Consider the following 14,288-nt stretch of genomic DNA (forward strand, 5'->3'; position numbering starts at 1 on the left):
GCGGGAAGGATCAGCCCTGAAAAGGAGGGGGGGGGGGGTCCTCGTCCTGTGGCGTGCGCCCTTGCGAAGGGAAGGGGGCTTTTTAATCCGTTTTCTCTGAGCCTTTAACATTAGGGTATATGGTGGTTTGATGACACTAAACTATATTCAGAGGGAAGTTAATGAACAGTTTTCTTAATTTGGGGCAGGTAGAGTAAAAACTGTAAAAAAAGGTATGTTAAGATTGAGCAAAATGTCCTTTTAAAAATAAGCACCAAAGAGACTGAATCTTTAATTCAAAAAGAAGCTTTATATATTCTTCTATATGTCGTACAACTTTGCGATAATATTGGGGGACTCTCTTATAGCCACGAACATATATAGGTTTTGTTTAAAATCATCAGATCAATACACCCATTTCTTTAACTTGTAATTGCTCTGATTGTTGCCAGCCCCCGCCATCCCCCTCAGGCTCACGAATACAGCCCCAGGGCAAGTTCTAAAGGTGAAGAGACGTCCACACCCCCAGCAAAACCAATTAGGAAGCTTCCGGTGGTCTTGTCCCAGGCGGAGAGGCGACTAATATTTCCAGCGATGTAACTTAATTTTTAATTTTAAAAAATGAGACAGGACAGAGACCACTATTTTGCAGCCTTCCTTTCAGGGTGTTTTTCTAGCTGCCGGGACAGGGCGGGGGTGGGGGGGATTGGGGACCCCCGCAAGAATGGACTGGCTAAGGTAGGAAGGACAGCCCGCAGATTCCCCCAGGCGAGGAGGACAGGATGAAGGAAATGCTGGCCACCATCTTGGGCTGCTGCTGGAATTTTCGGGCATTTATTTTATTTTATTTTATTTTTTGAGCGAGCGCATGCTAGGCTGAAAGCCCTTTAACATTTAGGGTTACCCCCTCGGGCATTTGCAACGACCCCCCCCCCCCGTGTGCGGGAATGAAGCCTCCACCAGTGTTGCCGGCTCTGCCCTGACTCCCTGAATGTTAAATGGTTCCTGAAATTTACACGTGTTAATGAAAATGAAAGAAGATGTAGACGCTAAGATTCCTAGGCTGCCTCTCCGCCCGTGGGTGCCCTCGTGGCGTTCTCGGAAATGCGCCCATTCTCCCGGCTCAGATATAGGGTGTCAGCGAACTCCAGAGTCCCCCTCCATGCGGTCTCCCCAGGCTGCGTGTGGCCTGCCCGCCCTCCTAGCTGTCCCCCTCTGCAGAGCCACCTTCACCCAACCCCCCAAATCCTGAGGGACCCACTCGGGGACGGCAGGCCCCCCTGCACCCCTCTTCCCCGGCGGGGAGAAAGGCAGCCTCGGGACGATTTGCATTTCTATGAAAACCGGGCTTCGGGGGCAACTCCGCGCGGTGCCGGCGCGGCGCCTCCGGGATGGCTTTTGGGCTCTGCCCCTCGCCGCTCCCCGGCGCTCGGCGCCCGCGCCCCCTCCCCCTGCGCCCGCCCCCCCCCCTCCTTCCCGCTCCCATTCTCTGCCCGGCTTTGATCTCTGCTTAACAACAGTAACGTCACACGGACTACAGGGGAGTTTTGTTGGAAGTTGCAAAGTCCTAGAGCCTCCAGAGGGCTGTCGGCGCAGTAGCAGCAAGCAGCAGCGTCCGCGCGCTCCGGCGAGGGGCAGCAGGAGCTAGAGCCGAGCGCGGACCCAGCCCCGGACCCACCGCCGCCCCAGGCCGCCTAGCAGAGCCCCAGCCATGGCACACCAGCTCCTGTGCTGCGAGATGGAGACCATCCGCCGGGCGTACCCCGATGCCAACCTCCTCAACGACCGGGTGCTGCGGGCCATGCTCAAGGCGGAGGAGACCTGCGCGCCCTCGGTGTCCTACTTCAAGTGTGTGCAGAAGGAGATCCTGCCGTCCATGCGGAAGATCGTAGCCACCTGGATGCTGGAGGTGCGGGGCTCCGGGCGGCTCTGTTAGCACTTTCCTGCGACTTGTTGCGCAAACCCACTTTTCTTTGCCACTCATCGCCCTCCCTTCCCTCCCACCCCAACTTTTGAAGTTTGCCAGAGTGTTGCTAGGAATCGTAGTTCCGAAATATATAGATATTCTGGGTATTTTTTGAACAAGGAGGGGGTGGGGGTGGGGTCATTAGATATTCCCTTGAGGGGGAGCGGTCGAGGAGGGGTGCCTTGGGGGAAAGCCACGGCCGGGGCACCCCAGTTGGCTTCAGGGTTGGGGCCCGCAGGCTGGGCGCCCTTTGCGGCCCCCGCCTGGACCGCCACTGCTCAGCCCCCGCCTGCGCCAGAGCCCCGCTGCGCCTCTTCTCCCGGCCGCGCGGCCGCTGAGCCGCCAGCTCCAGGGGGAGGGGGCATAGATTTGATTTTTAAATTAATATCCATGGACACGTATGCAAGGGCCGCTCGTGCCAGTATTATGCGCCATCTTTGTTCTTTTATTGCAAAGCAAAAGTGTTTATTAATAATTGGGGGCAGGGTGGGGGTGGGGAGCGGCCGGCGAGGCGCTTGGGGCCGCCGCGAGGGGCCGTGCGGCCACCGGGAACCGGCGGGAGGGGCGAGGGGCCAGAGCTCGGGCAGTTGTGAGGGGACCCTGCTCGGGAGAGGGGGCCCCTTTGTTCAAGCAGTGAGTCCCGGGGCGCCCCGCACGGCCAGCCTGGGCCGGAGAGCACGCCGGGCTGCAAGGTCGCGTGGCCCCCAAGACGCTGGGGATTGACCCTCATCTGCAGGGGTCTCAGCTTGGGGGACCTGCCCGGAGCGAGCCGGGGTCCAGGGGCACGTTTTCAGGCCTTCAGTGGGCTCCTGAGTGCACCGCAAATATTTAAAAATAATTTTTGAAAGTGCGGCGTGGTGCCCTTGCGAGAGGGAAACAGCGCCCGCGCCCAGGGGGAAGGGGGGCCCCCGAATTTGAATTCCTGGGGCTCTCCCTTGAGCCTGAAACGAGCTCCCGACCCCCGGCCTGGGTAAAGGACCGCCTGAGGGTCATTTTCAGGGGTTTTTTATGTACCCAGTTAATTTTTTTATATTTTTAAATATTTTTTGAAAAGATGACGTCTGGGGAAATGCGGCGCGGCGGCCTGGGACGCCACCTTTGTGTCTCGCAGGCGCTGCGAGCGCGGCGCCCATCCCCGCGGCCCGCCCCGCGGCCCTGCACCCCATTTGGTGCCGACCCCAGGCCTGGAGGGTCCCGAAGCACCCACGCGGGCCGGGGTCCGCTGCCCGCGCGCGGCACACGCCGGCCAGCCGTGCCAGCTCCCGCCCCCACTGTGCCAGCCTTGCCGGGACTTTCCCTTTCAGTTTCGGGTGGGTGGGTTCGGGGGACTCTCGGGGAAGGGGGCGCGGCGGCGGCAGCTTCTGCCGCCCCCTGCCCTGACCCTCCTCGCGCTCGGGGCCCCGCAGCCCTGGCGCGAGCCGGGTGGGGGGCGCGAGGTCTCCGCAGAGGGGGCCGGGCGCTCCCGGTGGCGGCGGTCACGGCCCCCGGTGCCCCGGCAGGTCTGCGAGGAGCAGAAGTGCGAGGAGGAGGTCTTCCCGCTGGCCATGAACTACCTGGACCGCTTCCTGTCGCTGGAGCCCGTGAAAAAGAGCCGCCTGCAGCTGCTGGGGGCCACCTGCATGTTCGTCGCCTCGAAGATGAAGGAGACCATCCCCCTGACGGCCGAGAAGCTGTGCATCTACACTGACAACTCCATCCGGCCCGACGAGCTGCTGGTAACCCTGGGACCCCCACCGCCCCCGGATGCCCCGTTAGCCGTGGGACCCCGGGGGTGGGGGAGGTGCAGAGAGCCAGGGGCCCCTGCGGGCCGCTGAGAGACCCTCTGCCCCCAGGGAGGGCGGCCACACCGGTGGGGCCGCTCTCGAGGAGCGGACGGGTCCCCCGCCGCCCCACCTCACACTTTCCCTCCGACTCCCACCGCCTCGGCGCCCCTAGCGCCGCGAAAAGTGGGCGGCGCGCGCCCTCTAGCGGCGGAGGCGGCGAGGGGCCCGCGCGAACGACCAGACCTCGCGTTCCAGGTGTCGCGGGCTTCTGGTCTCCACCCGCGGAGGGTGGGCTTAATCAAGAACGGGAGACTTTGTGAGCGGCACCTTCTCTGTTTGGATGTGGGGTTGCGCGTTGTCCCCCTAACCTCCCGGACCCTCCAGCATGCCCCATTTCTTCTCGCCTCCTGTTCCATTGGGGTCCGCGCCTGCGCCTCTCTTTACGCACATGTGCCTCCATTTACGCAGCAAATGGAGCTGGTCTTGGTGAACAAACTCAAATGGAACCTGGCTGCCACGACCCCGCACGACTTCATTGAACACTTCCTCTCCAAAATGCCGGTGGTCGAGGAGAACAAACAGATCATCCGCAAACACGCGCAGACCTTCGTTGCCCTCTGTGCCACAGGTAGGGTGCTGGCCGGGCCTCTGGGTGCCCCTGGAGGAGCTTCTTGCCCTCTGCCTCGGTTTCCCCATCCAAGGAGATGGTCCCCAGGTTCCCTCGCTTTCAGAAGCTTTCCTCTTTCCCTGTTCCGGGGAACAGAGGGCTGGGCTTCTTGTTGGGGCTCCAGGGAGGGGGTGTGGGCTCCCGGGCCCGGGCAGCTGAGGCTGGGCGGCAGCCTGCCTGTGTCCGGCTGATGTGGCTTCTTCTCCCCACGCCAGGCGGGGGTCACTACATGCTGAAAAGGGTTGACTTTGGCTGTCCAGCCTGCCTCCTCCCCCCGCTCCCCAGTCCTTCCCGTGTCCTCAAGGAGCCTGAGCTGCGGGGGCCCCCTCCTGGCCTCTCCCGGGCTGGGCCACCTGCCAGGAGCGCCTACAGGGGTGGGGAGTGCCGGCCGGCAGTGCCTGGACCACGTGCTCTGGGCGGCCAGCAGCGGCCCTCGTGCGGGGGCGGCCAACAGAGGCGCTTGGCCGCCTGAGGCCCCGCCAGGGGCGCCGCAGGCCGGCTCAGCTCACTGCCCTGGGAGTGGCTTCGGAGCGGCCTGGGCTTGGGCTGCTGTGGTTGGCGGCAGCAGCAGGCCCTCCGTCCCTCCCCCGGCACCGCTCTGGACCGTCCCTGGGGGCCCCTCCCTGGCACAGCCCTCTCCCCAGCCCCCAGGCGGCCAGTCACTCAGAACCCAGTGAGACACACGGTGCTGCCTTCTGCTTGTCCCAGCCCTGCCCCTGAGCCCCTGCGACCTCTTCCTCCCCTCCGGTCCCATGAGCTGGGCCCAGGACCCCTGGAAACCCCGATCGGAGGACCCTTGCCCCCATCCTGCCCAGCTCTGCTGTGGGCCACCTCTACCCCTGGCCAGGCCTCAGCCATCACATCTGTTTGGGGCTCACTCGGAACGACCTGAGGGCGACAGGGCACCAAAGGGGGGAGTTGGCATCCTTCACCCCCTCCCCGGAAGGGGTGGAGCCCCCCCCCAGCCAGCCACCTCGTGTCACTCTCCTGATGTCTGGGCGCTCTGGTGGCTGGGAGTTCTGGGTTAGGAGAGCTGGGAAGGTTCTGCTGGCCTCCCCACCTTCCTTTGCCTGCTCAAGGCGTGAACCCCTCTTCTGAGTCCTTCCAAGCGAGCCATGGGGTGGGGGGCAGACGAGAGGCCCAGATGAATCTGAGGGGTCAGGGCGCCCCCTCGCCAGGCATCCCTGCCCCGGAGCACCCGCCCTTGGGCGGGGATGAGGAGGCTCTCACCCGTGTCCCCTCAGCCTCCAGGGGCGAGCGCAGCAAGCAGGCAGGGAGGCATTCTCTGGCTGGGACGCCTCTGAGAAGAGAAGCCTCCAGGGACTTCCAGGCAGCCTTTTATGGAGCTGAAAGTGGTTCAGAGAAACGGCAAAGTCTCCCGCAGATAATGCAAAGAACACTTCCTGCATGCCCTCCCCCCAGGATGGCTGGGGCAGCCTGGACCTCCCCCTCTCCCAGGACCCCAGGAAGCGGGGTGTGTAGCTTGCGTGGGGTGCTGGCAGCGCAGAAGCCCGGCGCAGAGTCTGTGAATGTGCTTGGTGCAGCTACTGAGACTGTGCCCAGCCGGCACCCCCGGCCTGGGCACACCTCGGGTGAAGGTGGAGGGATGGCCGGGGGAGACCCAGCTTTTCACATGCGTTAGCTTCGGTGGGCCCCGGTGGGGGACAGGCAGGCCAGGGGAGGGAGGGGAGCGGCACCCCACCACGACCGGGTCCTGGTCCGTTGGAACCTAACTGACACGCAGCCTTGTCCTTAGTCACAAGGGAGCCTCTCAGGATGAGAGCGACCTATTACAGCCTAAAAACAAACAGATTTGTGAAGTGGAGGCCTGAGTAAAAGTCCCGGGAGATATTTTGCTCTCCGCGTAGCAAGGGTCCCTTTTAAAGGTTCCGGGGGCCGGCGGGGGGAGGGTGGCCTCTGCTCTCCCTGGTCCGTGCGCCCTGCAGACCTGGGTTCCCGGGTGTGCATGGGGGTGGGAGGGGGCACGTCACCCACGCACAGAGTTGGGTTTTGCTCTGCTTTTAACGTGTACGGATGTGTGCACGCAGTAGAGCGTTTCTTGGGCTGCGGCCGGTGAGTTACCTCTTTGAGGTTGGCACGTAACTGAGCTGAATGAATGGGCCTGAGCAGGGTCAGCGGAGCAGTGCAGCTCCAATGCCCACCCTGGCCGTGGCCCGCTGGGCTCTTTGCAGCCGGGCAGTGAAGAGGAACAGCTATTGGAGCTTCCAAGCTGAAATATGCAGGCTTCTCATCTAAGCCCATAAACCCGCCAAGGTGCGCGCACACGTGTGTGTGCGCACACACACACAGCCTGTGTTTAGTTATTCCTTCCCTGTTGGACCGGGGTCTCGAGCTGCAGCCAGTCAGAACCTGTGTTCTGGCCTCAGCGATTTCTGTGCGGTCCTGACTGGCCTCCATGAAAACCTCTCATCGCTGGCTCCTGGCTCTCAGACTGGGTGGAACTGCTCCCGTTTAAAGGGGAGACAGGGCGCGCCTTGTGAGGGGCTTTCTTTTAAGTGGTCGGAGCGCCCAGCAGCAGCTTTGTCGCCCCTTCGGTGAGGCTGCCCTTCTTCCTTCCCACCCCTCCACTGGCTCCCGCTCCATTGAATGAGGGGCCCTGCCTGTTTATTCTCAGGGCTGAAGTCTCGGGCCAGTGGGGGGGCGGGGGGTGCCCCAGCCCCCGGGGGCCGCACTCCCTTTGTGCCCAGTCCCCTCCCACTCAGCTCACCGTCCAGTTCTTGGGCACAGGATGAGGTGACAGGGGCTGACCTTCCAGGGCCCGGCTCCACGCTGAGAGGCCCCCTGGTTCAGACGCTGCAATCAGCGGCCTCCCCTGCCAGGATTTTCTCGTTGGGAGCGATAGAAAGGCAGCCCACAGGCGCTGGGTCCCCTCTTCAGTGCCCTTACGCCCATGACGAGTGTGCCGCCAGGGGGGAAACCAGAAGTTCCCATGTCAGTGAGCTGCCAGGAGGTGACCCTGGAGCCCACCTGCCCAGAGGTGCAGGGTTTCCCAGCAGTTTGCGGAGAGCTGCCGAGGACGGGCAGATGAAGTAACGCTATAGCCCTGCCATGTCCCTGGAGGTAGATGAAGTGGGGAGAAGCATCTGAGGGCAGTGGGGGGCTTCCCTGGGCCCATCTTCCCATGTGCAAGACGGCCACTCCCCCTGGGACCTGGCAGCGCAGGTACTTGGGGTTCGTGTTGTAGGGGACGTGTCTGCTTCCTGGCGGGTCCTCCCCGCCTCTCCTTTCGTCAGGCTTTTGTGAATAAGTGATACATTCACAGGCTCACGTGCTAAGAGAAGGGAGTGAGCGATGACCCCTCTGCAGAGGCCACGGTGCCTCCTCCCCCGCCGCGTTGTCTCTTCCAGCAGCTGTTCTCTTGGTTAGCATTTCTGCTGTTGGCGGCCGGGTGGGGGGAAGGTGTTGGGGAGGTTTTTTGTTTTTTTAACATTATTTATTTGGTTGCACTGGGTCTTAGTTGCAGCACTTGGGCTCCTTAGTTGTGGCATGCAGACTCTTAGTTGCAGCACGCCTGTGGGATCTAGTTCCCTGACCAGGGATGGAACCCGGGCCCCCTGCACTGGGAGCGCGGAGGCTTAACCACTGCACCACCGGGGAAGCCCCTGTGCTGTTTTGAAATGAGCGTCACAAGCTCGTGATCAGAGAGTCCGGCCCGGCTTCTGCTCTCGCTGGCGCCCACTTCCTGACCACACCCTCAAGATCAGCCATCTGCGGGACAGGGGCCCGGGGGGGTCCAGGTCACAGGGGTCCTGCTGCGTCCCCACTCACAACCCCTTTGCCTCCCTCCCTCTCCGCAGATGTGAAGTTCATTTCCAACCCGCCCTCCATGGTGGCTGCCGGGAGCGTGGTGGCCGCAGTGCAAGGCCTGCACCTGGGAAGCGCCAACAGCTTCCTGTCCTATCACCGCCTGACACGGTTCCTCTCCAAGGTGATCCGGTGTGACCCGGTGAGTGACCGCTCCGGCGCCGGCTGGGGGGCCTGGCCGGCGCCGGGTGCTAGAAGCATCCAGGGCCTGGGGGTCCCGAGCTGCAGTCGTCTGGTGGGAAGTGGCAGGGGCTGGGGCCACGTGGGGGACAGGCGGCCACCTGCGTCCAGAGGCACAGGACCTGGCCGTGGCCCTGGCACACGCTGCCTGGGGGCCGCTCCTCGCCGTCTCCTGGGGGGCTCCTTTGGGAGGAGAAACACCTCCCAGAGCTTGCCAATGGGCGGGAGGGTCCTCCCAGGCTTCTGGTGGTGCCAGGGGCGCCCAGGAGCCTAAACTCCTCCTGGGGTCGTGGCGGGGGGCCGTCAGGAAGAGGGGCCACACGGCAGGCCGGGTCAGTGACCCGTGCCCTAATGGTGTGTGGGGTGAGGCCCGGTCGAGCTTTGTCTGGGCGACAGCGTGGACGCCCGATAAATGGCCGCTTTACAAGGGCCCCTGTGAGGTCTCCCGTCCACAATGGGCCTGGTACAGACAACTTGTTTTTATGACCCCCTTTGAGAGGCTGCTGCTTTGGAAGCCTGAGTCCATTGTATCTTTTTACTTAAAAATGCCATTGTCTTATTCCCCATTCTTTTCTTTTCTTTTCTCAAAGAATTAAAATAACAATTACAAGGGTTTGGGGCTTCACCAAATTAGACCAGCGAGGTTGGTGGCGGGGGTCACTGCCAGGCCCACTAGTGTCCCAAGTAGGAGCAGGTGACCGCCTTGACCCTGATCCCCGGTCCAGGTCCGGCTCTGGCCGCTACTGGTGGTCCACCCTCGAGCGCCCAGGAGGCTCGAGGAGGAAAGCTGGGTGTGAGGTGGATGCCTGCCTGTCCTCTGCCAACGGTGCTTGGCCGCCAGCCTGCGTGACCCCCAGAGGGTGGGGGGGGGTGCCGCCTTGTTTGTAGGCGCGGGCAGCCCGGTGGCCCCCTGGAAGGGGGAGTCATCCTCGTCTGGCTGCCAGGACCAGCGCCACCCCCCAGCTAGAAACGCCACAAACAGTGCTGTCTACAGACAGCGGTAGGAAATCGCTGCGTGATCCCTTATCTGAAGAGAGATTATTTTAATTAGATCTGAAGCAAAATGCTTTACGGCTGAGGGATGGTGGGAGGAATCAGTTGAGGCTGAAATTCGTTAGTCTGGTGACCGGGTGACAAACGTCGCTGAGCTCGGACGCAGAAAATTCTGGGCTGTGGAGGCCCCGGGGCGTGGCTGAGTGTGCCCTTCCCTAGAGCTGCCCCCGTGGTCACAGTCTGCTCTCACAGGGTGAGGCTGCAGCGCCAAGCAGGCTGCTGGGAGGAGGGAGCGTGGGCCGTGGAGCTGGAGGGTGCGCCGGGGCCTGCACAGAGGGGAGGCCCCTCCTGCATCCCTGTGCTCTCCGCTCCACCGCGCGGCCCCCCAAGTTGCAGGGGCCAGGGAGCCGCCCCCGGGGGGCTGCCTTCAGTGGGTGGGTGGAGGCTCTCGGGCCTCAGTAGGCCGTGGTGGGTGTTTGGATCAGAGCCTGAGGGGGCCGTCAGGAGTCTTGGGCCTCAGTTTCCTCCTCTGTAAAATGGGGCCTTTTGCACCTTCCCTGCCTCCTCCTTTGCCGTGATGAATACTGAAAGGGTGGGTAGGAAAGCCCCCCCGCCCCATAAGCCCTGTGCCCTTGGGAGATCTCCAGGGATTCACTCAGAAGCCCTCTTGGCCCGGCTTCACTTCTTTGGGGCGGGGTACACCGTTTCCAGCCCCATCTAGGAGGAAGTTAGCAGCGCCTTCCCCATGCTGAACCTCGTTCCTGTGGGAAAGGCATGGGTCTATTTCCCAAGCTGCCCTGGAGCCTTTCCCTGGTTCTAGAACAGAAGCCCCGTGTGGCATCCCAGGAGTTGGGACAGCCTCTCTGTTCAGATCCGGGAGCCGTGGCCGCCCGGCTGCGGGCGGCGCCTTCGAGCTGCTGGGAGACTTGCCCGCGGTGGGACCAGGAGAGGCCCCCGGCCTCCGGGGTTCCTCTTCTCCATTGAACATGCGGGGTGGTCGCTGCCGGGAGCTGTGTGCGGCCGGAGCGTCTCCCAGGACGCAGGCCCGAACGGGAGAGGACAGGGATAAAGGCCCCAGGGCCGCCCAGCATTCATCCTCGGTCAAGCACGGCCTAACGCTTTTGACGGCCATTCATCACGGAATGCTGGGTTCACTGCGAGGGCTGACGCGGCAGAGGTTAAGTCCGAAAAGCGGGGCTCAGAGGGCCTCCCCATGCTGGATCAGATGGCGCTGAATTCGCTGAGGGCAGCGGTGGGGCTGGTGGGAACCTGGGGCCGGAGATGAGAGCCCTGGCGAGGAGTTGCAGCAAGGGGCCGGGCAGGCAGGGGACTCGGGGCAGGTGGGCAGGAGCGTCTGTGTCCGCCGGAGCCCTTGGGTCCTGAGTGGGTCACCATGGCCTGGTTGGCATGGGCTTTTCAGGCCGGGAGGGCAGCTGGTGGGCAAACAGGGTGCACACTTGTCGATCCTGGGGTCTGGGCAGCGGCTTCCCGGGTTCGGGGGAGGCGGCGTTTTAGGTGAGCGTTGGGAAGGGGCCCCTCGCTGCGGACCCCCCTTCTGAGGACCCGTCTGGTGCAGGACTGCCTCCGCGCCTGCCAGGAGCAGATCGAAGCCCTCCTGGAGTCCAGCCTGCGCCAGGCCCAGCAGCAGAACTTGGACCCCAAGGCCGCGGAGGAGGAGGAGGAGGAGGAGGAGGTGGACCTGGCCTGCACGCCCACCGACGTGCGTGACGTGGACATTTGAGGGCGCCGCGGCGGGGGAGGGGCCGGCCCGGGCTCCGCGGACAGAGCCGCCCAGGCCCGGCCGCCGTCGGAAGGCAGCCCGCTCCTCAGTGTCCTGGTGTTTTCCTTTGCCCTTTCTCCCTTCTGTCTCTGAGTTAAGCAAAAGAAAAGAAACGTCCCCGAAAAACCTATGTTTAAGAAAAAGAAAAAAAAAAAAAAAAAGGAGAGGAAAAAATAGAATTTGCATAACCCTGAGCTGGAGGGGGGAGGAGGGTTGTGCTACAAAAATAGAGGATGTTATAGCCCGTAATCAACTAGTTTTTATATTCATGTGTTTGTGTCTCTGTGTTATAAGGATAGGCGTTAACACAAGGAGCGAGTCTGCAGGGGAGGATTAGATTTGATTCTTTATGTGTTTCAAACAAACAAACAAACAAAAAGCATGAAAACGTTAAAAAAAAAAAATAGGAAAAAGTCCACAACCCATTTTTAAAGTAGAAGAGGGTTTTAGATAGAACTCTACCCGTGTGCTTTTCCTAAGGGCACAGCTTTAATGCGGTTCTAGGCATCCTGTATCTCGCTTATGCATGTAGTCACTTTATAAGTCATTTGTTTATTTTATTTCGTAGGTAGGCATGTAACCTTGACCTTGTCCATGGCTGATGTAACCTCTCGGCTAGGGTAGCATAGAGTTCGGCATTTTCAAGGTCTGATCCTCTTTCTGCGTGTGGACCAACCACCTGAGGGGTTTGTCGGGCGCCAGCCTGCGCCTCGGTGACGGAAGGCCACCTCCGACTCCTAGCGTCCGCTACTAGAAAGAGAAACCGCAATAGTGACCTAATATATTCTATTTTTATAATCTTCATATTTTTGTAGTTACCTGTTTATGAGGTGCTGGTTTTTCACCCAACAGATCTGCAGCCTGCTCACATCCAGGTGAAATCTACAGCTGTTTTTTTTGTTTATTGTTTTTGTTTTTTTGTTCCTTCTCAATATTCCAAAACCATTCCATTTCAAAGCACTTTCAGTCTCTAGGTGACATCTCTGTGTATGCTGTGTGTGGAGGGGGCGGGGAACGGTTTCTTAATGGAATGGTTTGGGAATATTCCAGTACTTGGGTGCAGACAGGATGGCGAGGCAGGTGCTTGTCAATATGGTGTTAGCGAAAGGGAGATGATATTTTGGAGGGCTAGGTTCCGGTCCAGGAGAAGAAAATGTGCATTCATTCTCACACTGCCAGGATGATGTGTTCCTTTCCTTTTCTGTAGAGAAGTTGAAGTTTAGGGATCCTTCAGTGCCAACTGGTGTTTGAAAGTAGGGGCCTTAAAGGTTTACCTAGAGAACCAGCAGTTTCAGAGTTATCTTTAGATGTTTTGCAACGGAAGGTTTTTAAACACTAAAATATATAATTTATAGTTAAGGCTAAAAAGAATATTTATTGCAGAGGATGTTCGTAAGGCCAGTATGATTTATAAAGTAATGCAATCTCCCCTTGATTTACACACACACACACACACACTTTTCTGCCTTAGATGTTGCAGGTGTAGGACAGTTTGTTAAAGTTAGGTCCTTTTATAAAAGAGGGAAAAAAATCCCGAGAAAAAAACACAAAGACATGGATTTGGCTAATTTGGCCTGATTGGCTTTTCACAGAGTGATCCAACTGGAGAGGTGTCAGAGTTATAAGCACAATTAGGATGCTGGAAACAAGTTCAGTTCCAAGTTCAGTTCCAATACGATCTCATCCCCGAACCCTCCTTTCAAAAAAGAAATTTAGCAACCGCTAGATAATTTGCACATCTTGGCTATGTACCTTTTTGTAATTATTCTGTAGGGAGTGTTGAAGGGAGCGAGGAGGTGAGGGAGGAAGTGTGCGGAGGGGAGGTGGGCGGGGACCACGCGAGGGACAGGCTGCGGCTCCATTTTCTTTATTCGCTGCTACCGATGACTTCCCAGTACAGTTTGGAAACAGATGCATATCGCTTCTCTATTCTTTCACATTGTTTTGCTGCTATTGGAGAATCAGTTTTTTTTTGTTTTACAATGTCATATACTGCCATGTTCTAGTTTGAATTTTCTCATAGAAAAAATGTATTACGGATGCCTTTTTTTTTTTGGTAGTGTTGTTGGGTTTTTTTTGGTTTTTGGTTTTTTTTTTTTTTTTATGTTATCAATTTTGACTTAATGTGATTACTGCTCTATTCCAAAAAGGTTCCTGTTTCACAATACCTCAAGCTTCACTTAGCCATTTGCAGACCAGGTGGTCAGGCTCTGTCTGCTGCTTCGGCAGACAGACACGCGGACGAGATCCCAAAAAGGACCTGGTGGGGATCCCCACCCCGCCGGGCCGCGTTCACAAGGACCCCCGGGTGTCTCTGGAGACAGGCCATGTCCGTTTCCTTTGCCCTGCGCCTGTTATGCTGGACTCTCCATCTGACCTGGGATTTACCATCATCGTAGTTTTTACAGCCCATATCGTTCTTTGCGTATAGCTATGAAAGTTGCATTATTATTATTATTATTATTATTGTAACAAGTATGTCTTAATGTGCCACTGTGGTGCTGTGCTGTAGGACTCGGTCATTTGGCATGATTGGAATCGCTTCTGGCCTGTGTCACAGTTTGGGGTGTGTTGTATCTGTTATTAGTGTTCTGTTTGTTGTTCTGGTCATTGTAGCAAAAATGCTCCTTTAAAGAGACTTCAAATCTCAATGAAGCCAGCCAACAGTGCTGTGTGCCCAAGAGCCGCCTAACACGCTGCCGAACCAAAAGGATTTGGATTTGCACCGTCCGCGGCGGCCCCAGGTGGGGCAGCCCGTGCGCTTCAAGGCCATTGGCAGGTGCAAACCCGCCCCACCCCACCCCTGCAGGAACACTGCTTCCGCTTACCTCAACCATTCTGGCCGCGGCGTCTCTGTCTGAACCAAACGGGGTCCATGAGGGACGGTCTGTCCGTGGTGGGGGGTGAGATGTGTGCGCTCTAAGGCCAGAGGCCAGTGGCAGGTCTGGGAGCGCAGGGAGTCTGCCCCGTGACCCGCAAGTCTGAGGGTCTGGGCGGGCAGGCACTTGGGGGTCTGTGTGTGTTTTTGGTTGCACACCACGGTGTTTCCCAGCACAGACATGTAACCGGCACGTTTCCAGCAGGAAACAAGACAAACGTGAAAAGTCTAGAAATAAAATTGGTAAAACCCCAGTG

At 59.2% G+C, this 14,288-nt stretch overlaps 1 protein-coding gene across 1 annotated transcript; it reads left to right on the forward strand.

Moving 5' to 3' along the window:
- The first annotated feature begins 1,557 nt into the window (after window positions 1–1,557).
- On the forward strand, window positions 1,558–14,285 carry CCND1 (cyclin D1). The gene is made up of 5 exons (XM_082477675.1): window positions 1,558–1,888; window positions 3,445–3,660; window positions 4,177–4,336; window positions 8,194–8,342; window positions 10,950–14,285. The coding sequence occupies exons 1-5, from the start codon at window positions 1,691–1,693 to the stop codon at window positions 11,112–11,114; spliced, it is 888 nt and encodes a 295-aa protein (XP_082333801.1). The 5' UTR covers window positions 1,558–1,690; the 3' UTR covers window positions 11,115–14,285.
- The last annotated feature ends 3 nt before the right edge of the window (window positions 14,286–14,288 follow it).

Source organism: Balaenoptera physalus, assembly GCF_965194825.1.
Source record: "Balaenoptera physalus genome assembly, chromosome: 10".
Lineage (NCBI taxonomy): Eukaryota > Metazoa > Chordata > Mammalia > Artiodactyla > Balaenopteridae > Balaenoptera > Balaenoptera physalus.